At 59.8% G+C, this 26,695-nt stretch overlaps 4 protein-coding genes and 1 long non-coding RNA gene across 14 annotated transcripts in view; 2 read left to right on the top strand and 3 right to left on the bottom strand.

Moving 5' to 3' along the window:
- On the bottom strand, positions 1–909 carry LOC121477069 (vegetative cell wall protein gp1-like). Its single transcript, XM_041731275.1, has one exon. It carries the CDS (start codon positions 907–909, stop codon positions 1–3), a length of 909 nt encoding a protein of 302 aa, XP_041587209.1.
- Positions 910–1,092: 183 nt separating this feature from the next.
- NEIL1 (nei like DNA glycosylase 1) lies at positions 1,093–6,275 on the top strand. Of its 3 annotated transcripts, none has more exons than XM_041744071.1 (11): positions 1,093–1,149; positions 1,662–1,742; positions 2,053–2,502; positions 4,024–4,143; positions 4,233–4,296; positions 4,466–4,565; positions 4,821–4,948; positions 5,259–5,286; positions 5,463–5,524; positions 5,658–5,823; positions 5,975–6,275. In XM_041744071.1, exons 3-11 carry the CDS (start codon positions 2,069–2,071, stop codon positions 6,040–6,042), a joined length of 1,170 nt encoding a protein of 389 aa, XP_041600005.1. In that variant the 5' UTR covers positions 1,093–1,149; positions 1,662–1,742; positions 2,053–2,068; the 3' UTR covers positions 6,043–6,275. The 3 variants fall into 3 exon arrangements, with proteins under 3 accessions (XP_041600005.1, XP_041600002.1, XP_041600003.1); XM_041744068.1 differs by having other exon boundaries at positions 1,116–1,149; positions 1,574–1,742; XM_041744069.1 differs by lacking the exon at positions 1,093–1,149 and adding an exon at positions 1,268–1,289 and having other exon boundaries at positions 1,574–1,742.
- MAN2C1 (mannosidase alpha class 2C member 1) lies at positions 6,227–18,772 on the bottom strand. Of its 6 annotated transcripts, none has more exons than XM_041744060.1 (26): positions 18,123–18,769; positions 17,754–17,879; positions 17,026–17,149; positions 15,615–15,685; positions 14,173–14,350; positions 13,674–13,863; positions 12,317–12,423; positions 12,023–12,133; positions 11,565–11,657; positions 11,313–11,429; positions 11,016–11,111; positions 10,760–10,905; positions 10,300–10,423; positions 9,926–10,047; positions 9,737–9,822; positions 9,451–9,606; positions 9,184–9,294; positions 8,945–9,086; positions 8,592–8,696; positions 8,355–8,511; positions 8,123–8,266; positions 7,696–7,805; positions 7,526–7,605; positions 7,235–7,383; positions 7,017–7,126; positions 6,705–6,919 (listed from the first exon to the last, which is right to left on the bottom strand). In XM_041744060.1, exons 1-26 carry the CDS (start codon positions 18,752–18,754, stop codon positions 6,772–6,774), a joined length of 3,735 nt encoding a protein of 1,244 aa, XP_041599994.1. In that variant the 5' UTR covers positions 18,755–18,769; the 3' UTR covers positions 6,705–6,771. The 6 variants fall into 6 exon arrangements, with proteins under 6 accessions (XP_041599989.1, XP_041599992.1, XP_041599993.1 ...); XM_041744057.1 differs by having other exon boundaries at positions 8,945–9,039; positions 9,184–9,281; XM_041744055.1 differs by lacking the exon at positions 7,017–7,126 and having other exon boundaries at positions 6,227–6,919; positions 8,945–9,039; positions 9,184–9,281; positions 18,123–18,771.
- LOC121484615 lies at positions 18,651–23,202 on the top strand. Its single transcript, XR_005986082.1, has 3 exons — positions 18,651–18,791; positions 18,888–18,993; positions 22,330–23,202. It is a non-coding gene; the product is annotated as an uncharacterized LOC121484615 (long non-coding RNA).
- The window catches only part of SIN3A (SIN3 transcription regulator family member A), a 70,503-nt gene continuing 63,644 nt past the window's right edge, over positions 19,837–26,695 (bottom strand). For all 3 annotated transcript variants that reach the window (XM_041744062.1, XM_041744061.1, XM_041744063.1), the window contains 2 exons: positions 23,298–23,505; positions 19,837–21,031 (listed from right to left, as the gene is read on the bottom strand). In XM_041744062.1, the coding sequence (XP_041599996.1) occupies positions 20,801–21,031; positions 23,298–23,505 (439 nt within the window). In that variant the 3' untranslated portion in view covers positions 19,837–20,800. The remainder of the gene's footprint in view (positions 21,032–23,297; positions 23,506–26,695) is intronic.

Here is a 26,695-nt window from a genome sequence, read left to right as displayed (position 1 = left end):
CTACGGGGCTGGGCTGCGGGGCTGGGCTGCGGGGTGGCTGCGGGGCTGGGCTGCGGGGTTGGGCTGTGGGCTGGGCTGCGGGGTGACTGCGGGCTGGTCTGCGGGCTGGGCTGCGGGCTGGTCTGCGGGGTGGCTGCGGGGTTGGGCTGCGGGCTGGGCTGCGGGGCTGGGCTGCGGAGCTTGGCTGCGCGGCTGGGCTGCGGGGTGGCTGCGGGCTGGGCTGCGGGCTGGGCCGCGGGGTGGCTGTGGGGTTGGGCTGCGGGCTGGGCTGCGGGGCTGGGCTGCGGGCTGGGCTGCGGGGTGGCTGCGGGGCTGGGCTGCGGGCTGGGCTGCGGGCCTGGGCTGCGGGGCTGGGCTGCGGGGTGGCTGCGGGCTGGGCTGCGGGGCTGGGCTGCGGGGCTGGGCTGCGGGGCTGGGCTGTGGGCTCGGCTGCGGAGCCCGGCTGCGGGCTCGGCTGCGGGGCTGGGCTGCGGGGTGGCTGGGCTGCGGGGCTGGGCTGCGGGGCTGGGCTGCGGGCTGGGCTGTGGGCTCGGCTGCGGGGCTGGGCTGCGGGGTGGCTGCGGGCCGGGCTGCGGGGCTGGGCTGCGGGGTCGACTGCGGGCTGTCCTGCAGCCGCTCCACCTGCTGCCCCTGCGAGGCCCTAGCCCGGGTGGGGCGCCCCAGCGGGCCGGCTGCGGTGGGCTCTGCTCCCGCAGGGGGTGTCGCCGGCAGGCGGTGACGGCGCTTCTGTTGACGTGTCACGTCTGACTGCCTGGACCGTCGGGGGCCGCGCCGGGTCCCCAGGGCCTGCAGCTGCAGGTGCCTCGGCCTGGGCGCCCTGGGGACCTTGCCGCCGCGTCCGGGCGGGGCGCCCACCCTGTCCTGTCGGGGACCGGCCGGAGCCTTGCCCCGCCACTGCACGGCCGCCATCCGAACCTCAGACCTGACCCCCGCGGGCGCCGGGCAGCGTGAAGCCGGGTTCCTGGGCCACCGCCCGGCCGGGTGCCTGCCCCGCGGCCTTTCCCGCTCCCGGGCGCCCGCCCCGCCCGGAAACTACACTTCCCGGCGGGCCCCGCGCGGCGACCTCGGCTCCCGGCGTGCTCTTCGGCGCGGCGGGGCCCCAGGGAACCCGCCCAGGGCTCAGAGCCCGGACCGCGGGGCGGGGAGCAGGTGCGGGCCGGGGGTGCAGTGGGGCTGGGGGAGGGCGCCCCGGGCTGGCGGAGGACGGGGCGGGGAGCAAGTGCGGGTCCAGGGTGCAGCGGGGCTGGGGGGGGGCGCCCCGGGCTGGCGGAGGACGAGGCGGGGAGCAGGTGGGGGCCCGGGGTGTAGCGGGGCTGGGGGGGCGCCCCGGGCTGGCGGAGGACGAGGCGGGGAGTAGGTGGGGGCCCGGGGTGCAGCGGGGCTGGGGGGGGGGGGCGCCGGGCTGGCGGAGGACGGGCCGCGGGGCTGGGAGAGGAGAGGAACGCACCTTGTCCCAGAGGATCGAACCCTTTGGGGCTCTGAGCCAGGAGGGGACAGGGGTGCGGGGCCTGCCCTCCCTGGCTCGGTGCCTCCCTCGGGAACCCCCCCCCCAACCTGGCCTTGACCTGGGCAGGCCCCGGAGGAGAGCGGCCGACTGTCCCGCTCGCCGGAGGAGCTTCCCGTGGCCTGGGCGCTGACCTGGGCCCTCCCTGCGCCCCCAGGACCGAGGCCTGCGGCTCCCCGCGAGGTGCGCCTGGACGCGTCTCCCTCGTCCCCGTCCGCGTCCTCGCTCGGCTCTGACGGTGGGTGGCGGCGGCGGGGTCCTCGCGGGTCCTCCCGGGGTCGAGGGTCGGGGCCCTGCTGTGGATCGGCCGCAGGCGGGCGCTGGGAGTGCAGCCCGGAGCCCTGGAGCTCGTCGGGGGGGCGGGGGGCGGGTGACTGCGGGGCCGTGTGGCCCCGGAACGCCCCGGGCTGTACTGAACGCCGCGGGCTCGGGTTAAGCAAGGGGGACCCCTCCCGGCCTGGGCTCCCCGCGCCCGGCGCACCCCCTGCCCGCGCGGCTCCTTCTGTGAGGTGCGGTGCCAGCTGACGGCGGCCCGGTGCTGCCCGCAGGCGGCCTGCGCCCAGGATGCCCGAGGGCCCCGAGCTGCACCTGGCCAGCCGCTTTGTGAACGCGGCGTGCGCGGGCCTGGTGTTCGGCGGCGCCGTGGAGACGTCGCGCTGCAGCCGCGGCCCCGCGGTGCCCTTCGAGAGCAGCGCCTACCGCATCTCGGCCTCGGCGCGCGGCAAGGAGCTGCGCCTGGCGCTGCGCCCCCTGCCCGGGGCCCGGCCCGCGCGGGAGCCGCTGGCCCTGGTCTTCCGATTCGGCATGACCGGCTCCTTCCGCCTGGCGCCCGGGGACGCGCTGCCCGCCCACGCGCACCTGCGCTTCTACACGGCGCCGCCGGGCCCGCGGCTCGCGCTCTGCTTCGTGGACGCCCGCCGCTTCGGCCGCTGGCACCTCGGGGGCGAGTGGCAGCCAGGCCGCGGGCCCTGCGTCTTGCTGGAGTACGAGCGGTTCAGGTGCGCGCGGGGGGCGCGGCGCCAGGTGCCAGGAGCACACGCGCGGTCCCGGACGGCTCTGCCCCCCCCCTCAGCCCCTTCGTGTGACTCTGGGGACCACTCCCTGAGCTAACGGGTGTGGGGAAGACGAGACCTGCAGCGAGTCCAGGGCGCTCAGCGGGGCTGCCACAGCCTAGGAGGGCGGACCCGGAGCAGGAAGGCTGAAGGCAGCGCAGGGGGCAGCTGCGGCTTCTGAGCGGGCTTGTGGTCTCCCATCCTCTGCCCGCCCCGGTCCGTGACAGTCCCCTGGTCTCTGCGAGGGGAAGCAGCCCCACCTGGGACAGGATGCGGCCACTAAGGAGGGCAGGTGCCAGCCCCTTCCCCTCCGCTAAAGGGGGAGCGTGTAGGGTTTTGTGTCGGGCCAAGCCCTCTTCCGGGTGCTGGGGGGCAGCAGTGACCGGGATGGACGGGGACCCTGCTGCCACCGGCTGAAGTGCAGAGAGGGCAGGGAAGGAGGAAACTAAGTAGATGGACTCAAGTAGACACATGCCTGAAGGAAAAGCCGAAGGTAGAGAGTGACTGGGTGGGGATGGCGCTCTGGGCGACACCGGCGGCCCAGGAGCAGGAGCCAGCCCTGCAAAGCTTTAGAGGGGGAGCACCGTGGGCGACGAGCCCCCTCGGAGGCCTGCGTGGGCCCGGCAGGCCCGCCCTACCCAGCGCTGCCGGGCTTTGCCTCTGTCCCCACACCTGCCGCCGGTTCCGGTGGCTCCGGCTTCTTGAGCACGACGGAGGCCACTGGGCTCCTGCCCGCCTTGCCAGGCTCTGCGAGCGCACCACAGGGAAGCATCCGTAGTCCCGGATTCCTCCCATCCTCTCTCCTGGAGTCATGCCCCGGCCACGTCCTGAGGTTTGTCTCACGTGACAAGCCCTCGGGCTGCCCTCTTGTTCTCTGAGCTGGGGAGCACCGGGGCTCTGTTCCCCTCGCGGCCGGCCGCCGAGGCTCCTGTCGCACTCTTCTGTCCCCCAAACTCTGGGCTTCTGGCCCCTGCTGCTGAGCCGGCCCCGCCGCGATCCCCTCCCACAAAGAAACTAGATGCGCTTCCTGTCGTGGGTGGGGAGTGATCTGTGACCCCTGCAGGCGCCGGAGCCAGGACTTGTCACCGCAGCCCTGCTCAGAGCCGCTACTAGCTTCCCTGCAGGTCCTCAACGTCCTGAGAGAAGGCGCCCGGCAGGGCCCGACGCCCCGCCCTACCCCTCGAGGCCCAGGGGCTGCACCCCGTGCCCTGGGCCCCGCTCCGGAGCGGCCCTGCGGCCTTTGGTGCCTGTCGCGCAGGGTCTACGACTGGGCGTTTCCTGGAACACGCTGCTGCTCGCTGGCAGCCTCACCTCTGTAACCAGTTCGAATCTCGTGCTGGTGCTCCCCTGGGCCAGGGCGTGGATCCCGCTGCCAGAGCGGCCCTGAGGTGGGGCGGGGGCGCCACGCTCCTTCCCCTTGCTCCCAGGCCCGCGCACGCGCAGCAGCCCCCGGCTGTGTCCCTCCAGGGAGAATGTGTTACGAAACCTGGCGGACAAGGCCTTTGAGCAGCCCATCTGCGAGGCCCTCCTGGACCAGAGGTTCTTCAATGGCATCGGCAACTACCTCCGGGCGGAGATCCTGCACCGGTCAGCGGGCCGCCCCCAGGCCCTGGGGAGGGGGGGGCGGCGTGCCCACGTGCCTGCTGCTTAGCTGGCCCCCTCTCCGCCCACTGCAGCCTGGGGATACCCCCGTTCGAGAAGGCCCGCACGGTGCTGGAGACGCTGCGGCAGCGCAGGCCGGTGAGGGCGCGGGCACGCAGGGCCCAGTGGGCTGTGGTCTCCAGTGTGGCTCACGCAGGCCCCTCTGGGCTTCGGGCCCATTGCCCTGTGTCCACTCCGTGGGGGGCTGATGGTGGGTCCCCCAGTCCCCCCCACCCCCACAGCCCAGCTGCCTCTGCCCCTCCTCCAGAGCCCGGAACAGACCCTGAGCCAGAAGATCAGGGCTAAGCTGCAGAGCCCAGACCTGCTGGAACTGTGTCACTCGGTGCCCAAGGAAGTGGTCCAGCTGGGTGAGGCCCGCAGCCCCGGGGGCTAGCCACCCCTGCTTCAGCAGGTCGGTGGCCGTTGGGTGGCCGGCAGCTGCTGCCCTGCCTGCGCCGGCTGGAGCCGGGAGCCACAGCCCAAGGGCGCCTGGACAGGGGAGCCTTGGCCCCTGACTCAGCCCATCAGCTATGGGGCTGAGGTCTGGGCCAGGTCGGCCAGGCTCCCCCTCCTCGCAGCCGGGGTCCACCCTCCGACTTTGGCCTGGTCGCTCTGTCCCACAGGGGGCAAAGGGTACGGGCCGGAGAGTGGAGAGGAGGACTTTGCTGCCTTTCGAGCATGGCTGCGGTGCTACGGCGTGCCGGGCATGAGCTCTCTGCGGGACCGGCGTGGCCGGACCATCTGGTTCCAGGTTTGGGGCCTCATCTCACGTATAGGCAAATGGAGACCCAGGAAGCTAGTGGTGGGGGGGGGGGCAGGAGAGCTGGGGTCTCCCAGGTGACGTCCAGGGTCTGTCGAGGCCACCAAGGGTCACACTGTGCCTGGTGGCCCAGGCCTGCCCCACGTAGGCCCCTCCTCCTTGGTAGCGCAGCCCCTGGAGAGCACGGGCGGCCAGAGGGAGCTGACTGGAAGGACAGGTGTGAGCTCTGCCCCACCCCACCCCCCAGGAAAACTGCCCCTGCCCCAACCAGGTTGCTTCCTGAATTCTCATTCCATTTTAGGGGGATCCTGGGCCCCTGGCACCCAAAGGTAAGACCCCTAACGCGATAAGCTCAGAGAGCAGGAAGGACTAGTTGCTTGCAGGAGCTACATCACCCTTCTCCATCCCAGTCCCTGCTCCACCCCCGGGAGTCACCCCATAGTGGGAGTCTGCAGAAGGGGCTGAGGCCACAGGACCCTCCAACCCCAGTGTTTGTGTCCTACAGGAGTAAAGTCCTGCAAGAAAAAATCCAAGGGAGCGCAGCAGGGGCTGGAGCACAGGACGGAGGTATGGCTCCCTGCTCCTACCTCCTCCCCGCACCCTCCCCGCCTTCCCTTGCCCGTGAGGGGCAACCGTGGGCCCTAACCCACCTCTGGACTGCCCACTGAGCCCCTTGGGGACCTGTGTCTCCTCTACTCAGGACCCTCTCCTTCCAAGCGTGGCCCGTTCCAGGTCACGTGGGGCACGGAGAGGCCCTCCTGAGCAAGGTACAGCCCAGCAGCCGGAGGGGACCAGCCTCCAGCAGGACCCAGAAGTGCCCCCGGCCCCCGTGAAGGGGAGGAGGAGGAGGCAACCAGCAGCCTTGGGTGGGCCTTCCTCAGCAGGCTCCCCTGGGGAGAGAAGGGGGTGGCCCGCGCACAGAGGTGGGGGCAGGGAGGCACAGAGGTGGGGGCGGGGAGGCCGCAGGAGCAGTCCTCCGCCTGGTCTGAGCTGCTGTCCCACCTGTCCTCCTCCCAGGCCACCGAAGACCCCAAAGGATCAAGGCCGACACCCCGTCCTTGGAGGAGGGGATGTCAGCCTCTTAGCAGGAGGGCCTCCCCGCTGGCGTCCACCTCCTGCCCCTGTGGAGCCCTGGGACCCTGGTAGCTGGCTGCAAGCAGGCCCTAGCTGTTGGGGGCCGGGGGCCCCTGGCCATGTAGCCCTTCCCTGCCCTGCTATGATGTTTTTGAGTGTACCCCCACCTTCTCCATTTTTTAAGCCTGTGCAAAAGATGCTGTGATTTTTTTATAAATGAATAAACTTGAATTTCTTGGTGGCACTTCTTGGGCTGGCTGCAGAAGGTCTGGAAAGGCCAAGCTGGGAGCACCTGCTGCTTAGCCTTGGAGACCAGAGAGCCACTGGGGTAGACCATCCCAGTCCCTGAGGCCAGCTCTCGGAGGACGGTACCGCCTCAGAGGTGGTGTAAACACCCCGGCCCAGGCAGCGAGTGCCCACAGCCTTTCCAGTCCAGAGTTCCCAGCATGGCCACCAGTCACTGCTCAACTGTTGGGAGGCCAGGGACCCCCCCCCCCCATCTGGGCCTCCTCTCAGCCAGCTTGTGGTCACCGATATCCCCAATCTCTGGGGGTGCGGGTGGGGGGCTGTCTGCAACCCAGACCCTGCACACGCTAAGCTCTGATCGTGCCCTACCCCCCTGCCCCCTGAGGACAGGCCCTGGGGGAGTGCGCAGGCACTACTATGGCGGGGCTCCTGAGTCACGGGTTTATTGTTCAGGAGGGGAGGCAGGAGCCAGGAACCCCCAAAGCCCTCCACGCTCACAACCCCAGGGGCAGGGTCTCGGTGCGGGGGGCCCCCAGCACCAGCAGCAGGGACCGCACTTGGAAGGGAGAAAAGGTGAGCTTCAGACTGGCGTCCCGAAGGGGCAGGTGGCCAGCAGGGTCGCGCCGCTCCAGGAGGTCGCAGCTGCAGAACAGAGGCGAGGTGGCGGCATGAGGGCCCCGCAAGGGCAGGGCGGGGCTCCCACCGGGCGGGGCTCCCACCCCCGCGGGCCCCCACGCACAGGACCGCCTCCTGAACCGGCAGCGACGTGTGCAGCCAGCAGTCCACGTGGCTGCCGTGGGCCTCGTACAGCCGGAGCACCAGCGTGCGGCCCTGCCGGCTGCTCTCCGCCTGCGGGGAAGGGGGTGGGGCGGCCGGTGGGCGGGGCCGGCCGGTGGGCGGACCCCGACGCTGGCCCCGCCCACCCCGCCGCGGGCCCCGCCCCACCCCGCCCCTTGCCTGTTTCACAGTCTCCAGCACGACCGCGGGCGACGACAGGGAAAAGGCGCTCCAGGCGGCGGCGGGCGCGGGGCCCGGGGCGGGCAGCGCCAGGAGCGGGAAGTTGAGGCTGTAGGCGGCGCGGATGACGCCCGCGTCCTGGAGGGAGCCTGGAAGCGCGGTGGGGGGTGGGGGGGCGTGGGTGCGCTGTGGAGAGGAGGCTCGAGGGGAGGGCAGGGGAGGGCAGGGGAGGGCAGGGGAGGGCAGGGGAGGGCGGGGGAGGGGGGGAGGGCTCCCGGGCCCCTCGCTCACCCTTGTGGGGCATCAGCGCGTAGGTGAACTCGTGGCGGCCCATGTCGGCGGAGGCGTCGGGGGCTTTAGGTGCCCGCAAGCTGCGGTGCGGAGGGCGCGCATGGGCCGCAAGCCCCCAAGACCTGCGCCCCGCCGCGCCCCGCCCCGCCGCCCCCGCGGGCCCCACTCACAGTGAGAGGCTGAGGACGCTGCCTCTGACCGAGGCCCCGTACTTGCAGTCGTTGAGCAGCGCCAGCCCGAAGCCGTGCTCCGACAGGTCCATCCAGCGGTGCGCCCACACCTGGAGGCAGACCCAGGCCCCGCTCGGTGGCCCCGCGGCTTCCCCGTGCCCAGGGCGCCTGTCGCTACAGTGAGGGCCAGCTCTGGGACCCCACAGGGGCTCGGTTCCCACCGCAGGAGGCTGGGCACTCCATCCCACCTGTCTAGGCCTCAGGTCCTCCTCCGTCAAAGGGGTCACCCCACCCATGGGCACGGGTGTCAGACTGAACAGAGCACCTAACACAGGCCCAGCAAACATGGATTCCCACCCTCCTGACCACGCTGCGCTAGTCTCCTCTCCACCAGGCAGGATCCCGCACCCCGCACTCCAAGTCAGACCTCAAATCGAGCCCAGTCCCAAGAGGTGTTGTGGTGGGTGGGCCGCTGCAGGTGCCCAAACTGGACCTCATAGGTGGCCTGGGGGCTCCGCACCCGCGCAGGGAACTCCACCTTCAGGAACTTGTGAGCCTCGTGCCAGTGCACCTGGGGCAGAAGGACAGACACGCAGGCCGGGCGATCCTTCCTCGCCAGCTGCACCCCCCGGGGAGCCCGCCACCTGGCCCTCTGCTACCTCGGTGTGGAAGCGGACATAGGGGCAGCCGACGTCCAGCACAACCTCCTGGCTGAGCCGGCTGTTGGGGCTGATCTGCAGCAGGAACCAGGCACTGCCCCGCATGCCGCCCTCGGCGCCCACCGCCAAGGTCCCCGCCTGGCCCAGCACGGGCTTCCTGAGGGTGTAGGGTGGCGGGGCTGAGCCAGGGCAGGCGGGGGCAGGGGCCACTCCACCCTGGTCCTGCCCGCACCTTACCGTGTCTCCAGATGATAGTCCATGACATCCCACGCGTCCCAGTATAGAGGGACATCATCAAACAGCACAAACTGGTTCCCCACGGCGCCCTCAGCAATGGCCTCCCTGGAAGGACGCAGAGACTGGTGCTTCAGAACTTTATGACCGTGGTCTCTCCAGCTGCCTGAGGTGGGGCAGGGGCCAGGAAAGTAGGCCCCAGGAGAGTAGTACCAGGGTCCTTGGCCCAGCCTGCCCTGACCAGTGTGGGTCCAGAGCCGCCGAGGGCTGCTCTGGCAGTGCTGTGGCCTGGGGACAGAAGGAACGGGGTCTGGGAGCCACCTGCCAGGCAGAAGAGGGCAGTGAGGAGTCAGCACCTGCCGGAGGCCACCAGCACCAGGGACGTCAGGCAACCAGTTGGGTCCAGCCTCACTCGGATGATGCCGTTGTCCAGAGTCACAGAACCGTCAGTCTTGGTGGGAGAGGTCCTGCAGCTGAGTCTGCATGGTCTTCCCACAGCTGAGAGCACCCGTGTCCCACCCACCCTCACGGCTTGCTCCGCCTGGGGAGCTCAGAACCCTCACGTGTTAGGAATGGCCCAGGTGGCCGTACTCACCTCTTGCACCACGAATACAGGCTGCTGGGGCTGCACGGGCTGCAGTGAGGTGGGGGCAGGAGCAGGAGCATAGCCCATGCTGGGCACTGTCACCAGGGCTGGGCATGATGCCTGGGCATCAGTGCAGCCCTCCCTGACCTCTGGGGGGTCCAGCTTGAGGGCTGGGTGGGGCACGTGGCTCCTCCCGCCCCCTCCTCTCTCGTGGAGGGACCCCGGGGTGGTACCCCCACCCTCCTGCAGCAGCCACAGCCTTCCCCCGGCTCCCACCTAGGCTGTGGGCCCCACCAGAGCGGGGCAGGGCCAACACTTCGGTGCGCTCCCAAGGCAGCGTGTTGACGATGAGGAGGCCTTCGGGCCCTGGTTCCCCCATGCACAGGGCTGCAGCTGCGGCACTGAGCAGTGTGTTGCCACGGGAACGGATATCTGAGGACAGGCTGGCTGGTCAGGGGCAGGTGGTAGGTTTGGGATGACCCCTGAGGATCCCACAGGACACTCTGGGCTCTGCCCTGAGCGTCGGGGACAGGGACAGCAGCGGGAATGTCATCGGCCTCACCCTCGTAGTGGCACATGGCTTCCTCTGCTACCAGCTGGATGCAGCTTCCGGTCACCACATCATGGAACTGGTTGAGGAGCAGGAGCCTGCAGGAGCCAAGCGCAGGGATGGGAATGCGGGGAAGCCAGGAGGGCAGCCACAGAGGTGTCGGGGGAGGTCAGGGTGGCGGCAGGCCGAAGCCGGGCTGACCTCCACAGGTCCCGCAGCTGGGCAGCCGGGTACAGGAACTGGGCACCGCGGGCCAAGGCCAGGCTGCTGAGCAGCTCCACGTCGTGCAGGATCCGCTCACACTCCCGGTTCCCCTTCTTGATCTGGGCAGGGTGAGGGCATCTGTCCCAGGGCGCCTTCCAAAGCCCTCAGGTGCTCAGAGCCCTGCAGTTCCCTGGGACTGCCAGCATAAAGCCTCTCCTGGCTGGCCTGGCCCCACGCTTCTCCCCTCGTCCCGTGGCCGCTTTCCTCAGGGATATTCCGCCCACCTCCTGGGCCCCTGGCCCACCTGGCCCCGCTACTCCTCCCCGGGAGCCTGCTGCTGCTGGGACTGGGCTTGGGGAGCAGCTCCTGACCTGCGCATGGGTGGTGTAGGTGCCTTGGTGCAGCTCCAGGAAGAGCTCCCCGACCCACGTGCACAGCTGGCCTGAGTCGCCCTCCAGGGCAGAGAAGAGTCGCCCCGGAGAAGACAGCTGCACCCTGAGGGAGCCCACAGCCTGGGTTGCCAGGCCTTGTGGTGCCACGTGGCTCACCCTCCCACCATGTCAGAGGGGACAAGAGATCTGGCCCTGACAGACAGGAGGCCCTCCTGCCCCCCCCTAATGCTCCCTGTCCACATGGAGCCAGTTCCAGACACACCAGGAGACTTCTGGGGGTGGTAGTTAAGCTCCCTCCCACTGCAGCTCTTCCCCGGCCCTGCGCGCAGGGTGGGAGCTGGACAAGGTCTGGGGAGGAGGGGCCCAACGTCTGAGTGGAAAGCGGGGCTGTGGGCAAGGGCAAGGTGAGCGCTGAGGCTGCTGGGGGGCCAGGCCGGACCTGGGAAGCCCGTCTGTATTGTGCAGCCGCTTCAGCCGGTCCACCATGGTCTGTGTGGGGCCACCGCCCCCGTCCCCGAAGCCGAAGAGGAAGGCACTGTGGTTGGTCCGCCCCTTGTCCCGGTTTTTGACCATGGTCTTCAGCACCTGGAGGCGGGCACAGGGCAACACGGGTCAGCCCAGGACAGGACACCCAGCCCTCTCCAGCCTGCCGTTCCCCCCCATCCCCGCCGGCGCCCGCCGGGGTGCCCCCTCACCTCCTCCACATTGCCCTGCATCCCATAGGAGTCACCAGGTGGGAAGTGGGCCAGCACGCGGGAGCCATCTAGCCCCTCCCAGAAAAAAGTATGGTGCTGCGGGCAGAGGGACAGGTGAGGGCCAGAGTCAGGGCCGAGGCCGGGCTGGGCACTCCGGACCTGCCCTTCCTGTCGCATGCTCGTGGGGAAGGCACAGCCCCTCGGGTGGGGGTTGGGTGGCCAGCCCAGGACCCTTTGTAAGCCAGGGGAGACATGACCAGGCCAGGCGGGGACCCAGGCCCCCCGCAGTCTGCTCACCGGAAAGGAGTTCACCAAGCTCCAGCTCAGTTTTTGGGATAGGAAGCGCGTGATGCCGCAGCCACGCATGATCTGGGGGAGCTGTGCCGAGTAGCCAAACGTGTCTGGGAGCCAGAACTGTGGGGAGGAGGCCTCTGGGACATGGAGCCCAGGCCTGGGGCTCTTGGTGAAGCAGCCCCAGGCGTCGGCCTCTCACGGCTCATGCCATGCTTCAGTCCCACCCGCCGGTGGCAGCGGCAGCTCCCGGCCTACCTCCGAGCACATTTTCCCAAACTCCTGCAGGAAGAAGTTCTGGCCCTGTAGGAACTGTCTCACCATGGCCTCTCCGCTGGGAAGGTTCCCATCCTGGCAGTGAGTAAAGACGCAGGCAGCGCACATCACATAGGTGGGGAATGGCCAGGAGCCAGAGCTGGGGCCAGGCCCAGCCCGCTCAGCACACCCGGGGCTCTCACAGGTTTATGGCCTGTGCCCAGGGACGTCTGGCTCTCCGCTGCGGGCCCAGCAGTCCACCTGCTGGAGGGGGTTCCCAGGCGGGCTTCCCTGCCACCATGCTTGAGACCCTCTGTCCCCCTGGGTCCTGGGCCCTGGGCCCTGGGATTCCAGGAACTAACAGTGCTGCCTCAGGGAGGGTATGAAGGGCCTGCGGAAAGCCACCTGCTGGCAAAGCCAAGGACGGGCGGCCACAACCGAGGGGTACACACTGCACTTACCATCTCCACCCAGGTGCCCCCTACAGGCACAAACTGTCCTCGGCAGGCAAACTCCTGGAGCCGGGCATGCAGGCCAGGGTAGTGGCTCTTCACCCACTCGAGCTGCTGTGCCTGCGGGGCAAGTGGGGCCCATGCTGGGTCGGGGGTGACAAGGACCCCACCCAAGCCTGAGCATCCGGAGCACTGGGCAGCTGAGGTGGGGAAGAGTCCTCCTCCTCAGATGTGAGACAAGCCCTCAGGACCTCAGCCTCAGACCCCTCGGGGGCCAGGTGCCCCGCACGGCTGCGCTCTGACCTGGGAGCAGGCAAAGACAAAGTCCGGGTTTCGCTCCATGAGCTGCACAGCTGTCGTCCAGCTCCGGGCACATTTTCGCACAGTCTCCTTGAAGGGCCAAAGCCAGGCTGGTGGGAGGGGGGGAGGAGGTGGAAGGAGGGCAGCAGGGTTCCCAGCTCCCCACAGATCTCCAGCCTCACCTCTGCCCCCCAGCACCCTGCCGGGCCCGGCCTAGACCTCCAGAGGGCTATCCTCCCCCAACCCGGGCCCCTTTCCCAGCAAGGCCCTTTGGCATCCCTCCTGAGCTTTCACTTCAAGACACTCCTGCAAGGTGGGAGTAGGGGGTGGGCAAAGGAGGCGGTCAGTTTAAAGGTCAGAACATGGAGGCCCAGGCTCTGGAATAGCCTCACCCTGAGGCTGAGACACCCACTCCCGAAAGGATCCTACAAAATGTGGCAGGGGTTAGCACACTGATGGATATCCCAGAAGAGGGCGCACACCGTCCCCACATGGGTGTGCCCGGGCCAGCCATCCTGACCGCTAGGCCCTGGCTCCTCCCTTACTGGCGTGGAACTGCCACAGTCCACTGCGGACCTCGACACAGCACAGAAAACCCTTGTTCTACGGTTCGGAGAGGTTGGCTGTGTCAGAACTCGCACCTCGAGAGCTTGGTAGAAATGCAGGTTTCCCAAGGCGCCTGGGTGGCTCAGTGGGTTAAATGTCTAGGTCATGGTCCCAGGTTATGGGATGGGGCCCTGCCTCGGGCTTCCTGCTCAGTGAGGAGTCTGTTCTCTCTCTGCCTCTGCCCCTACCCCTGGTCATGTTTCCTTCTCTTTCAAATTATAAAATAAAATTAAAAATCTTTTTAAAAATGCAGATTTCCCATAAACCTCACAGATGCTGCAAACTCCTCAAGTTCAAAGCTGAACTCCTGGTACCCCTGCCCTGGAAACTAGCCCCTGTGCTGTAGCCCCATCTCCATGACTTCTACATCACTCCTCTCTGAGGATGTGGAGATACTTGTCAAACTCTCCCTCGTTCTCACTCGGTTCAGAGGTCACCTCCTCCACGAAGCCTGTCTGGAGTCCTCCTGACCCATCAGGCTAAGTGCTTATTTTACAGTCATTGGTCTCTATAATCTTACCTCCCAGTACCCAGCAAGGGCCACACGGGGCATCAGATTTTGTTGAAAGAAATAAATGCAGCCACACCTAGCAAAGCCCGCAGTTCAGTTCCCTTGCCCCATTTTACAAATGGGGGAACTGAGGTCCAGGTGGGGCAAGGGCTTGCTGGGGATGAGATAGTGCTTCCAGGGCAGGGCCAGGACTTCAGGGGCACTCCCGCCTCGCCCCGCCAGCCCGGCCAGCTGCAGCCCTACCTGTATCAATGTGGCAGTGCCCCACAGCATGGATGGTGTGCTGACTTTCTCCTCCGCGTTGGCCGAAGAACCGGGATGCCAGGGCCTGGGCCACGCGGAAGGTCTCGGGCTGGGCAGGGTCACACACGTTCACCATCTGGTTGGCTGTGTACAGGGCCTGGAAGCTGCGTTGGTTGTCCTCCCCAAGGCCCTGCAGCGGGGTTCTGCCCCTTAGTCCCCGGCTGGGGCCAGCGGGGGTCTCCAGAATCAGGCCCCAGCTGGTCTGTCAACAGGTCTCAGCAGAGCTCCTCCCAACCTCCCACCTGTTGCTCCTCCTGGGTCCCCCTGCTAAGTCTCCCTCCTCCCCTTTGCATAGGAAGCCCTTCAGTACTCAGGCAGGCAGGAGCCGCCTCCCTGTTCTGGATTCTCAGATTCTCAACTGCCCGATCCAAGGAACGGCCTGCCCCCAGGGGCCAGGAAGGGCTCTAGAGTGAGCTGGTGGGGCAGGGATGTCCAGTACCTTGGCTATGCCCAGCAGCAACTCCAGATCCACCAGGAGACTGTGGACATCCCGGTAGAACACGGCCAGCTCAGCCCGGCTCACCTGGAACATCTTCTCTGGGTCAGGGGCTGCGATCATGGATTCCTTCCCGGCCCCCAGGAGCCCATTACAGGCTACTTCCACATAGAGGGTCAGGCTACAAAGGTGGGGAGGCAGCCTCAGGCTGAGGGCCCGGACAAGACCCTGAGGGCTCGGGGCGGGAGGACCACGGAGGCATCCGCCGACCCCCCAGGATCCACCACCCAGAAGATCCCACATGTCAGGCTGACTGGGCGAGAGGGTCCTGTCCTGCTGATGAGCCTTCTGCCTCATAACCAAGCTGAGAACCGTGTGAACTAAGCTGCTGTTCAGCCTTTTATTTCCATTTCCACAACTGTTTTTACAGAACCATCTTCACTTATTAAAAACGTGTTTGGATCCCCAGGTCTAGTCTTTGAGGGCAAAGACCCAGTGGCCAAGAGGGTGGGCCATTCTTTGAAGCGGCGCGGTAGCCTGTGCCGTGTTCCACCCAGACTTCAGAGAGCAACGGGGACTTTCTTGGAGAGGCCCACCCTACCCTCCTCCCACCCCTCTCCCAAGTCTGGGACAGCTTTCCCATATCGAGCTCCGGGTATTGCTTTCAGAGGCCCCCTGGTTTTGCAATTATGTAAGTATCTGTGAGTCCCCCGTGTCAAGGACTACACTACTCGCAGGGCCGATATCTGGAAGCATCAGATACAGCACTCAACAAATATTAGAAAAAACAATAATATGATGTCTGAGCTTTGTTTTTTATTTTGTTTTGTTTTTAAAGATTTTATTTATTTATTTATGACACGGGGGGGGGGGGAGAGAGAGAGAGAGAGAGAGAGAGAGAGAGAGAGGCAAAGACACAGGCAGAGGGAGAAGCAGGCTCCATGCAGGGAGCCTGACACCGGACTCAATCCCGGGACCCTGGGGTCACAACCTGAGCTGAAGGAGACACCCAACCACTGAGCCAGCCCCCCAGGTGCCCCTCTGAGTTTTGAATGGTGGCATAAAATGTCCATGTTATGATATGGGACAAGAAAAAACCAGGATACAAAGTGTCAAAGAAATACAACCTTAAGGAAGAACTATTCCTAAATGGGTTTCTGAGGCGAATGCTGAACTATTAATAATGGTCATCTCTAGGTTCTCGGTGGTGGGATAATGGGAGTCATTAACTTCTTTGTGCTTTCCTGTATTGGCCACAAGAAGGCAGACAGTATCTTTCTAGTAAGGGGAAAAAAACCCTACTCTTTAAAAACAGATCATGAGATCAGAGGAAGCCTGTGTTGGAGGTGGCCGTTGCTGGGTCACTGAGGGCCTCAGCTCCTGCTCACTCACTGGGGCCCTCCCGCCCCCACAGGGGGTCAAGCAGGGCACAGGGACTCACTCACCTCCGGGGGTCTCCTTCCTCTAGCTTGTCAGTCAGGACATAGCTGGTCTTCTCCCCCTCTTTGGTCAAACCCTGGTGAGGAGTGGAGTGAAAGAGAGGCCCTGAGGCTTTTGGACAGTTCAGGTGAAACAGAAGCCGAGCAAAGTCAGGCCTCTCTGCCTAGGCCACAGCCATGGCTCCTCTCTCCTAAGAAAGGCCAAGATTGACAAATCCCGGACCCCTGGTGGCCAGTGCCCAACTCCGATGGCAGCCAGAGTGCCATGATCACCAAATGGCACCTGTTTGCCAGCAGAAAAGCCGCTGTTCTCATGGGAAGGGTCTCAGGGAGGTAGCAGGAGGTCTGGGTATGGCTTCTGGGCCTCTGTACCGCTGAATGAGTATCTGAAGGGGAACTATATGAAGTCAGATGCAGGGTTGCCTCATTCTTTGCCATATCCCCAGTGCTTAGTATAGGGCCTGGCCAAGAGACTCATAGGCCTGGCACTCAGGAGACTTCAGCTGAGCTAGTGGAAGGAGACAGAGAGAGAGGGAAGGGTTTGCTATCTTTCTATACAAAAAGAACAACAGTCCTCACCTGAGATGGGAAGTTAGTCTAATTGGAATGGAAGCGGTGCAAGTGAACTGACCTCTATGTATCTCAGTTTCCTTATCTGTAAATGGGGATAAAGACCCACCACATATGATTATAGAGATTAAACCTGGTGTGGCTGAATGCATAAAGGAGACACTTAATAGTTGTTCTGTCTGAGGAACTGGAGAAGCTGTGACGGAGAGATTAATTACTTAAGGGGAAGAGGACTTAAGCTTTTACCTCATATCATCCGGAACTGTTTGAAAGTTTCCCTCCGTAAGTCTATGCTACATGTATTAAAAACTGGTTTATTAAAAACTAAGAATAGAGGTGCCTGAGTGGCTCAGTGGGTTCAGTGTCTGACTCATGAGCTTAGGGCTGGGAGTGGAGCCCCTGTGGGGCTCAGCGCTGGGCTGGGAGTCTGCTTGCGATTCTCTTCCTCTCCCTCAGCCCCTCCCGCCTCTAAAAAAAAAAAAAAACAAAAATCAACTAAAAATAAAAAGTCTGCAAAGCCAGTAGTCTGGCACCTGGCACCAAGGAGAGGATTAATAGATGGATCTGCTGTATCTCTTATCATTGTACCCGATTAGCAAGTATTTTCAGGCCAGAATGGGCAAGTGGCCAGTCAGTGGCAGCGCTGGTTTAGCACTGATTGTGTTAGGGCCCCTAGCCATCCGTTCAGCTTCCCAATATGAGAGGGACCTACTACATGAGGGCCCAAGTGGCAACCTCCCCAGTCTCGAAATCCTGATAGCCTGCAGGCAGAGCCACTGCACTGTGGCTTCTTCACAGGCCTGGGCTGGCATGCAGCAACACCTGTCCCTGGGCTACGGCTACTCACTTGGACAGGCTGTCCGTCTTGCCACACCAGGCCTTCTCCATCACTTTCCCAGAGAAGGTGAACTTCCTGACCCACCCATGCCTCTGGGATGGTCAGCTCTACCCGAAACCAACAGGTCCACCATCTGCAAGACAGCCATCGTGGTGGACCTAAGGGGTGGTAGCTCTGCCTTTCCGCCACACTCCCTTGGATTGAGGGTCAGCGGGGACCAAGCATCTGCAGCAGCATCACCAGGTATGCAGTTCGGACTGGCAAGAACAGAGCGACATGGTGGGCAGAAGGGTGACGGGAAGGCAGAGGTGTCAGGGGTCTGATCTCCGTCCTGCGTGTCTGATGGAGGGGTGTCTAGGTGCACCAGGTGGGGGGAGGATGAGGAGGGGGGGAGTGGGAAGAGTTGGAGGAGGGGAAGGGGGAGGAGGGAGGAGGAGGGGAGGAGGGGGAGGAGGAGGGGGAGGAAGACGGGGGAGCAGGAGAAGGAGGAGGGGGAGGAGAGGGGGAGGGGGGAGGGAAAAAGGGGAGGAGGAGGGAGGAGGAGGGGGGAGGGAGGGGGGAGGAGGTGGAGAGGAGGAGGGGGAGAGGAGGGGGGAGGGGGGGGAGGAGGGGGGAGGCGGCGGCGGGGAGTTAGCCCCCGTCCCCGCCCCCAGCCGGGCGCCGCTGGCCGGGTGTCTGCGGGGGGGGGGGGGGGGGGAGGCGGCCCGCGGACCCCGCCCCCCCGCCCCGTCACGCACGTGGGTCCGAAGCTGTCGCCGACCTGCGCGGGACGGAAGTGCTGGCGCACGGCCTCCGGGTAGGGCAGCCTGTCGGGCGTCAGGAAGCTGGACAGCGCGGCCAGCGGGCAGGTGTCCCCGAGGAGCCTGTGCGGGACGGACGGACGGACGGAGGGAGGGAGGGGCCGCGGCGCGCGCTGCAGGTCGTCCCGGACCGCGCCCCCCGCCCCCGGGCCTCCCCGCCCCTCCCCTCCCCGCCCCGCCCCCGGGCCTCCCCGCCCCTCCCCTCCCCGCCCCGCCCCCGGGCCTCCCCGCCCCTCCCCTCCCCCCCCGCCCCGCCCCGCCGCCGACCCCCGCCCTCCGCCCCCCGGGCCTCCCCGCGGGCCCCACCTGCCGCGGAGGTTACAGTCGGCGAAGTAGCGCGGCGACACGAACTTCTCCACGCGCTCCAGAGTGGCGCGCCAGTGCTTCAGGGCCGGGGCCGCCATCGCCCTCGCCGCCGCCGCCGCCCGCGCCCCCCGGAAGGCGCGGCCCCGCGGCGGCCGGCGCAGCGCACGGCCGGGGCCCCAAGGTTCCGGCGGCGCCCGGCCCCCCGCCCGGACGGCTTTGCCGGGAGCACCGGCCCGCGGGGCGGCGCGGCGAGGCCAGAGGCCCCCAGGCGCACCCTCCCCGCGGCCCCTCGCCGGGCTGCGCCGCCCCGCGGGCCTCCAAGCGCTGCGGGGCGGGAGACCGTGACCAAGAAATTCACTCCTCAGCCCTGCTATTTTAGTGGAAACACGGACACGTTCACATTTCCGGCGCAGATCGCAGGGAAAGCGGGCGGAGCGCAGAACGCGAACGGGAGGCCCCCGCAGGCCCGGCTGATGGGCCGCTGCGCCCCGAGCCCGGGGCTGGGATACCCCCCAGGGCGGGCCCCTCTTCGGGCGGTCCTGGCGGGCCGGGTTTCTCCCGACCTGCAGGCGGGTGGTCTGCACGTGACCCCAGGAGCGCCGGCAGCTGGGGCGGCCCCCGCCGGACCCCATCACCTTCCCCCAGGATTCCAAGTCGGCTTGACCTTGAGTGAGCGCGGGGGGTGGGGGGGTGGGGTGGGGGTGGTGAGCTGCTGCTGGAAGAGCCGCAACATCTTTCCCCGTAATGTATTGCTGTGTCTCCAAGTCAGGCACTGGCCCAGCCTCCCCCTACAACCTCCTCCTCCAAGGCTCCCGGACCACCCCTATTCAGACTCTCCTGTTCCCCCTGCAACAAAAAAGTCTAAGATTGGGTAAGTCTATACCATGTGTTTTTGAAGTTCAGAAGCCCCCAAATTTGTAGTCTTTGGTGGTGGTGGTGGTAGTAGGGGTTTGATTAAGGAAACCAAACCCACACAAAACACTGTTGATTACAACAGACGAGGGTTAATGGTTGATGGAGAATAAATCTATCACAGTACTGGGAGGGGTTCAGTTGGTCTCTGTTCAGAGACTCCAGGCTGAAGACAAAAATCCTACATCACTGTTTAAATGTCTGGTCTGCCGCTCTAAACCTACGTAATTAAAAATATATTGCAGTAGCAAATCTCTCTCCCAACCCCATTTATACCACACACCTGTACACATTTCTTTCAAATACTGGTTTGGTATTTAAGTTGTTCACCCCCATTTCCAATTAAGGATAAGAAAAACAATACACAAAAAATGCAAACTAAATAGCTGGACAACTACCCAAATAGAAAATACTTCCAAACAGTTGAAATAAGGGGGAAAACATGTACTAAAAGAATGAAGTACTCTATTTTAGAAATTTGGAATATTTTGACTTGGGACAAATGCAATGAACTGTTAACTATTTAAAGCAAATTCATTTGTGCTGAGGATTAAGGAACTGAAGCCCAAATCCCCACTCCACAATAGTTGTCAGTCTGGTGAGGACAAGGGACTTGGGTTGAGAGTTCATTCCTTAAGTAAGAACCAAGCTTTATTTATTTACAAAAAAAAAAAAAAAAAAGAAAAAAAAAAAAGAAAAAGAAGAAGAAAAGAAAAAATAAAGAAAGAAGGGGAAAAAACGAAAGAAAGAAAGTTGGGGCAAGGGGAAGACAAGTTTTACACAAAAGTACTACAACAGTAACTCCCTTTGGTAAAAAGTGTAATAAATGTCTTGTACATCTGTTCATAGGTACTAAATCTGAAGCCACATAGAACTATGGTACACAAGAAGCTAGAGCAGTTATGCTAGCACATCAAAGCATATTTCTTTTAATAAAAAATCGACAGTATGTACATTATTTACAAAAAAAAAGAAAAACCAAGTTAAAATTTGTGTGTGTGTGTGTGTGTGTGTGTGTGTGTGTGTGTCAGAGAGTAAAGCTGGTGGATGGCACTAGGGTAGACTAGTAAAGAAGCAGGTACAAAACAGTTCCACGGGAGCTAAAAAGGACGACGGATTTGAAGTTGCTGAGGTTGAGAACCAGAGGAGAGTAAAGGGTGGGCAGCGAGGGATTCGTCAGGAAAAACCCACAAGATGATCAATCCCAAAGCCAAACTGCAGGTCCCAGATAAAATCTAATGGGTGATCTAGATGTGCTCGAGTGACCAGGAAAAAAAAAAAAAAAAATCCAATCCAGTTTTTTTTTCCTTTGGGGGGAGGGGAGGAGCAGTGGCCATCAGAGTTACAATCCATCTGAGCGGTGGGCCCTTCCCCAGGCTGTCAGTGGCGCCCATCCAGTCAAGGTGTGAACAGCATCTGGCTCCTTCATCGAAGGGCAGGCCCCAGGAGACTCCAGTCTTAGCTCTGCTGGTGTGTGCAAGCAAGCTGCATGTCTCTGTGCTTGCATGGATTTCCTTCCCCTCCAGGGAAGGCTAATACTCCAAACCCCTTGGGAAAAGTTCCAGCTCTGGCTTTTGTAAGGTATCCACGTTCCTTCTATGTAGCCCACTTGGTGCCAGGTTACACCAGCCACACACTCATCAGGTGGCCATGTCCCAGAGAGGCCCAGTGAGGCTTGAAAGGCATCTTCCTTGTTTCTTCAGTGTGAGTGAGTGCACGTGCTCCTCACACACACTCCCCTCAAGTTATCTGCTCTGGCTTTGCAGTTATGGGGCTTTGAACACTGTGCCATATTTGACACGGTACTTGTTAATGCTCACAAAGTGCAGGGTCTCTGTGTCACAGGTGGTGGTACAGGGCACCAGGCCCTCCAGCCCCTCACCCATGAGCCACTTGCTGGTCTCCGCTGCCATTTCCCGGGGCACATGCTCCTTGGTCCATTTATCTACCCAGGCCTGGAACCTCTGATGTAGCCGCTTGCTTACACGCTCATGGGACTGCAAAACAGAAGAAGGAGGAAAAAAGCATGAAGTAAGATAATAGAAACCCCTTCAAATACAAAGCCTAATTTTCTCTTAAAGCAGCAGAGGAAAAGATATGGGGTCAAGCCTTTGATACTACTGGTTAGTTAGGAGTTCTCTGTTTAAAGAAGAAAATTGAAAGAGACTAGAGAGTAGAGCACGTAAAGAGTCAGAACCCATAAAGCCCCTGAAGAAATGCCAACACGGGGTCGAGCAGAACTAGTTCAGTACTTCTCATTTTTAGTATTCATTAGTATCAACTAGGGAACCGAATAAAAATACAGATTTCCTCATTTTCATCAATCTGCATTTTTAAACTAGCAGCCCAGCTGCTTCTAATGTACCCCAAATGAGACACAATGAGTTGCAGCTATTAGGTCATTCCGTCAGGCAGCGTAAGATGAAAGGCATGAAACCCATTTTCCCTTCACAGTATTATGTAACGCTGCCCAGGAAATCTTCAGGGCAGGCTTACGCCCCTACCTACCCATCCAGTGAATACTTTTTGGTGCCCATGTGTGAGGCAGAGGAGGGGATACAAAGATGAATTAGGTGTTACCCCGCTCCCCAAATAATTCATCAGACCTACAACCCACAGCATCCTGAGAAAAGTCCATTAACACCTCCTGCCTGAATGCTCTTGTAGTCCTTTCAAACTTAACCAGTTCAAAACACAGGGCTTGATGTGCCCCCAACCCTTCTTCCTAGCAACAGATTACACCCCTAAACTGCCCATTTACTCAAGCAGAAACAAATAAAACCAAAAAAAGAAAAGAAAAGAAAAGAAAAAAAAGACCAGGCATCATTCTTGACATTCCTTCTCTTACCTACTCACCTCCGATCATTAGTACCACATTAGTACGGGCAACTGTTATCTCCAAATTGTACCTTTGATCTAATTCTTACAATTCCCCACCGACACCCTGGTAGCCCACCAGGTCACATCTCACTTGGACAAGAGCAGTCAGTCTTTTGAGCAGTCTCTGCCCTTCCAATTTCATGCCCCAAATCATCCGCACTGGGATGGACAGCAGTCCAAGCCATCCTTGTCAACAACATCCTGATGTATCACAAACAAAATCCAAACCACAGTCTATAAGACTAGTAATGATATGTCTGCCTGCCCTTTAACTCCAAGTATGCCACCCGCCCTCTGGCTCGAGCCATGCTGATGCGTCTAGTTTCTCAAACATGCCGAGTTCTTTCCTCTCTTCTGGCACTGCTTTTGCTAGTTTCCTTCACCTAGAAAGCACCAACCCTCAATTCTTTACCAGGCTGGATCCTTGTCACTGTTCAGACCTCAACCATCACATCCAAAGGACCCCTAAATAGGGCCTGCACACCAGCTACCCACGGTCACTTCAACTGGTTTCTTCCCTTGATGGTGCGTGCCACACCATTTCATGGCTATAGCCCAGGGCCTGGCACAGTATTTGCTACGAAACCACCAGGAAGCTTGCACATCTGAGACAGCATATGCAAACAGAACTCATACAAGAATACCACTTGGAAAGCAAAAGAGCCGGGAGTAGCCTCGCTGAGGTACCAGCTACTGTGGGTTCAACTGTGTCCCTTGTAAATCACTGTGCTGACGTCCTCACCCCAGTAACATAATTAGTAGGGTATGATCAGACTATGGCGGGGTGGACCTGGAGTCCAGGATGGCTGGCACCCTTTCAGAAGGGAAAGCTGGGCGCAGGCACAAAGGAAGGACACTGCGTGAGGAAGAGGAAGGCGGAGACCTGCAAGCCAAGGCAAGCCAGAGACTGCCAGCAAAACACCGGGTACCAGGAGAGGCACGGAGAAGAGGCTCCCTCACAGCCCTGTTCAAACCAACTCTGCAACAGTTCGATGTCTGACTTTTAGCCTCCAGAATGTACATGACAATACATTTCCGTTGTTTAAGGCACACGGTCTATGGTCCTTTGTTCTGACATCTTTAATAGACTAATACACCTGCTTACTCAGCACTTCTCAAATCCAAGAGGTGGTTCTCATAAAGGGAGAGAAACCATCAGAAACCTGTGAGTTAGCTCCCTGCACGGAGCCTGCTTCTCCCTCTGCCTGTGTCTCTCTCTCTCTGTCTCTCAAGAGTAAATAAATAAAATGTTAAAAAAAATTAAAATGTTTAAAAAAAAATCTTAAAAAAAAAAAAAAAAAAAAGGAAAAGAAACCTGTGAGTTAGACCTGGGACTGGCTGGGGAGGGAGAGGTATAGAGAAGTTCCAGTAACTGGTTCTTACCTGATGAGCCCGGAGCAGCGCTGTTCTCCTATACATGTAGTCCTCTGACTTGATTACATACACCATCTTGTAGGAATTCAACTTGAATCTACACTCCAGTTTATCCAGGCTATCCACATTCTCCATGGTCTTCTTGCTATTTCCTTCCTTCCCTTCCTTTTCCTGCTGTTCTCGACCACGCTGACATTTCCGGATCCGTCTAAGGTTCCTACAAATCAGAGAAGTCCTGCAGGATCAGAGCTCATCTAGATGCAGATTCCTAAGAGTCCCCTCAAAGGGGTTTTCCTTATCATATGCCTTTAAAGCAGTTATCACAATTTTAGTTACATATGACTCTAATGGCTTCATTGTAAAAAGAAGTTTCAAATGCAGAGATACATTGGATAAAAAGCAGAAATCTTTAACCATCTCCTATCCCCGGGCCACATGTCTTGGCAGAGGTAGCCACTGATTGTAGTTTTGATTTAAAACCTTCTAGGTCGGGATCCCTGGGTGGAGCAGCGGTTTGGCGCCTGCCTTTGGCCCAGGGCGCGATCCTGGAGACCCGGGATCGAATCCCATATCAGGCTCCCGGTGCAGGGAGCCTGCTTCTCCCTCTTCCTGTGTCTCTGCCTCTCTCTCTCTCTCTCTCTGTGACTATCATAAATAAATTTAAAAAAAAAAATTAAAAAAAAATAAATAAATAAAACCTTCTAGGTCTCCACATACGTAATCATTCACCATAGTTCCGCTTTGGGATGTTTTTAAAAACAAAACAGGAATATACTATAAATATTATCCTATTATTCTCAACTTTTCACTTTAGTGTAAAGAGTCCTTTCATTTCACCACACAAAGACTTGTCACATTCTCTTGATTTGCTACAGAGTAACATGCCTCAATTTAACCATTCCTTAACAGAAATCAACCAGAGATCCTCATCTGAACCACTGGACAAAGAAGATTATTTGAACGCCTATTTTTTCAATCCCTCCCACCCCCCACCCCCCATGCAACAACAGTACATAACTCCTGATTTCTACATACAAAGTTAACAAGATAATTCACATCGATGGATGCCTTGGCAGGTATATAAGAGCTGAATTCTCTCCAGAAGTAAGCTGAGAAAGGCTGTCAGCTAGACAGTGATATTGTTTCTAATACTTTGCTATGAAAAACATTTCTTCAGTTTGTATCTTTGTATACTTTTCTGTAGGATGGCAGATCTTTGGCCCAAGGACCCCCAAGGGGTGTACCAAGACTCTCTTGAGGAGATCAAAACTATTCTTATTATAAAAACAAAAAAACAAAAAAACAAAAAACTATTCTTATTATAATACTAAAACATAGTAACATTGAAACATATAAAAAACCTTTTTTTCCTATGTTTACATTTATACTGGTAGTGCAAAAGTAATGGTGAATACAAATGTTGGTAGCACCAAACTCTCCTTAGAAATCTTTGTGGTCTTCTCTGGCTATGCTCTGGCCATTAAAAGAGGAAAGCTGGAGGCACCTGGGTGGCTCAGTTGGTTAAGATCATGATCCCAGGGTCCTGGGATCAAGCCTCCTATCGGGCTCCCAGTTCAATGGGAAGTATGCTTCTCTCTCTCCCTCTCCCCCTGCTCTCTCTAGTTTTCTCTCCCAAATAAATTTAAAAAGGCAAGCTGGTTTAAGAATGTCCATGATGGGGGAAACGCCTGGGTGGCTCAGCAGTTGAGCATATGCCTTTGGCTCTGGGAGCGATCCCGGGGTCTTGGGATCAAGGCCTGCAGCAGACTCCCTATAGGGAGCCCACTTCTCCCTCTGCCTCTCATGAATAAATGTCCATGATGGGTGCTGCTGTCAGTTAAGTGTTCAACTCTTGGTTTCAGCTCAGGTCATGATCTCAGGGTTGGGAGATCGAGCCTTGTGACAGGCTCTGTGATCAGCAGAGTCTAAGTTTCTCTCTCCCTCTCTTTCGCCACCTGTGCTGCTCGCTCTCTCTCAAATACATCTTTAAAAAAAAAAAAAGAAGTCCTTGATGAAAAAGTAACATATCTTGTCAAATCCCAGTCCCTTAGTTCATGTCTTTTTTAATATATTGTGTAGTAAAATAGGAACTATACATACAGCTCCCTAGTGTGCCAAAGCACAAAGGGATTCTCAAAGGAAAGCACTTGAGCACTGCCTGAGCTGCAAATGGATCACTATTTTTACCTGAAAGAACAATGGACTATAGCCATCCTGGAGTATGTGTTGGCAGCTACTTTCTCAAAAAATGAATGATAATGGGCAGCCTGGGTGGCTCAGCGGTTGAGCGCTGCCTTAGGCCCAGGGCGTGATCCTAGAGTCCCAGGATCAAAAACCACATCAGGCTCTCTGCATGGAACCGAACCTGCTCTCTCTGCCTATGTCTCTGCCTCTCTGTGTCTCTCATGAATAAATAAATAAATAAAATCTTAAAACAAACAAACAAACAAACAAACCAAACAATAAAAGGGTGTCTGGGTGGCTCAGTCAGTTAAAAATCTGCCTTCGGCTCAGGTCATGATCCCAGGATCCTGGGATTGAGCCCTACACCGGGCTCCCTGCTCATCGGAGTGACTGCTTCTCCCCTTCATATCCATTTTTTTTAAAAATAAAGATTTTGTTTATTTATTTACTTATTTCACAGAGCACAAGCAGGGGGAGCAGCAGGCAGAGGGAGAGGGAGAGGCAGGCTCCCTGCTGAGCAGGGAGCCTGATGTGGGGCTCAATCCCAGGATCTTCGGATCATGACCTGAGCCAAAGGCAGGCTTAGACGACTAAGCCACCCACACACCCCAAACCTTTAAGAAATTACCACTTGGAAGATTTTTGATGTCATGTCAAAGAATATCCATGATTATCTGAAAGCATATGAAAATTCTTTTTCTAGCTATGTATTTAAGTAAGGCCACATTTCTTCACATATTTCAATCAAACAACACAGTGGAATAGACTGAATATAGAAGCAGATATGAGAATCCAGCTATTTTCTATTAAATCAGGAAACAGATCTGGAAAAATACAAAGCAATGTCACTCTTTCCACTAATGTTTTAAAATAGCTTTTCATTAAAGTGTTACTTATATTATATGGGTTTAGTGTTTTTCAAGTAAACATTTTAAATGTTTACTCAGCTCCAATCTCTAATATGGTAATATAACTAGATAAAGGGGTGCCAGGGTAGCTTAGGTGATTGGGTGTCAGACTCCCGGTTTTGGCTCAGGTCATGATCTCAGGGTCATGGGATTCATGTTCAGCAGGGAGTCTGCTTAAGATTCTCTTCCTCAGGACGGCTGAGGGCTAAGTAGTTGAGCATCTGCCTTCAGGTCAGGGCATGATCCTGGAGTCCGTCTCAGAATTGAGTCCCGCATTGGGGTCCCTACATGGAGTCTGCTCCTCTCTCTGCCTAC

Source organism: Vulpes lagopus, chromosome 2 (assembly GCF_018345385.1).
Source record: "Vulpes lagopus strain Blue_001 chromosome 2, ASM1834538v1, whole genome shotgun sequence".
Lineage (NCBI taxonomy): Eukaryota > Metazoa > Chordata > Mammalia > Carnivora > Canidae > Vulpes > Vulpes lagopus.
The sequence above is the reverse complement of the archived record's forward strand: the minus strand, read 5'-3'. Positions and strand labels throughout refer to the sequence as shown.

What these genes read in the sequence shown, in the direction of transcription:
- MAN2C1 (XM_041744055.1), bottom strand. Translation starts at nt 18,754, where the DNA reads ATGGGGTCCGGCGGGGGCCGCCCCAGCTGCCGGCGCTCCTGGGGTCAC. An exon ending in TGCTGCTGGGCATAGCCAAG is followed by an intron (nt 13,864 to 14,172) that starts GTACTGGACATC and finishes ACCCCGCTGCAG; the next exon opens with GGCCTTGGGGAGGACAACCA. An exon ending in TGCAGGGCAATGTGGAGGAG is followed by an intron (nt 10,906 to 11,015) that starts GTGAGGGGGCAC and finishes GCCCGCCTCCAG; the next exon opens with GTGCTGAAGACCATGGTCAA.
- NEIL1 (XM_041744071.1), top strand. Translation starts at nt 2,069, where the DNA reads ATGCCCGAGGGCCCCGAGCTGCACCTGGCCAGCCGCTTTGTGAACGCG. An exon ending in GCCGGACCATCTGGTTCCAG is followed by an intron (nt 4,949 to 5,258) that starts GTTTGGGGCCTC and finishes ATTCCATTTTAG; the next exon opens with GGGGATCCTGGGCCCCTGGC. An exon ending in GGCTGGAGCACAGGACGGAG is followed by an intron (nt 5,525 to 5,657) that starts GTATGGCTCCCT and finishes TCCTCTACTCAG; the next exon opens with GACCCTCTCCTTCCAAGCGT.
- LOC121477069 (XM_041731275.1), bottom strand. Translation starts at nt 909, where the DNA reads ATGGCGGCCGTGCAGTGGCGGGGCAAGGCTCCGGCCGGTCCCCGACAG.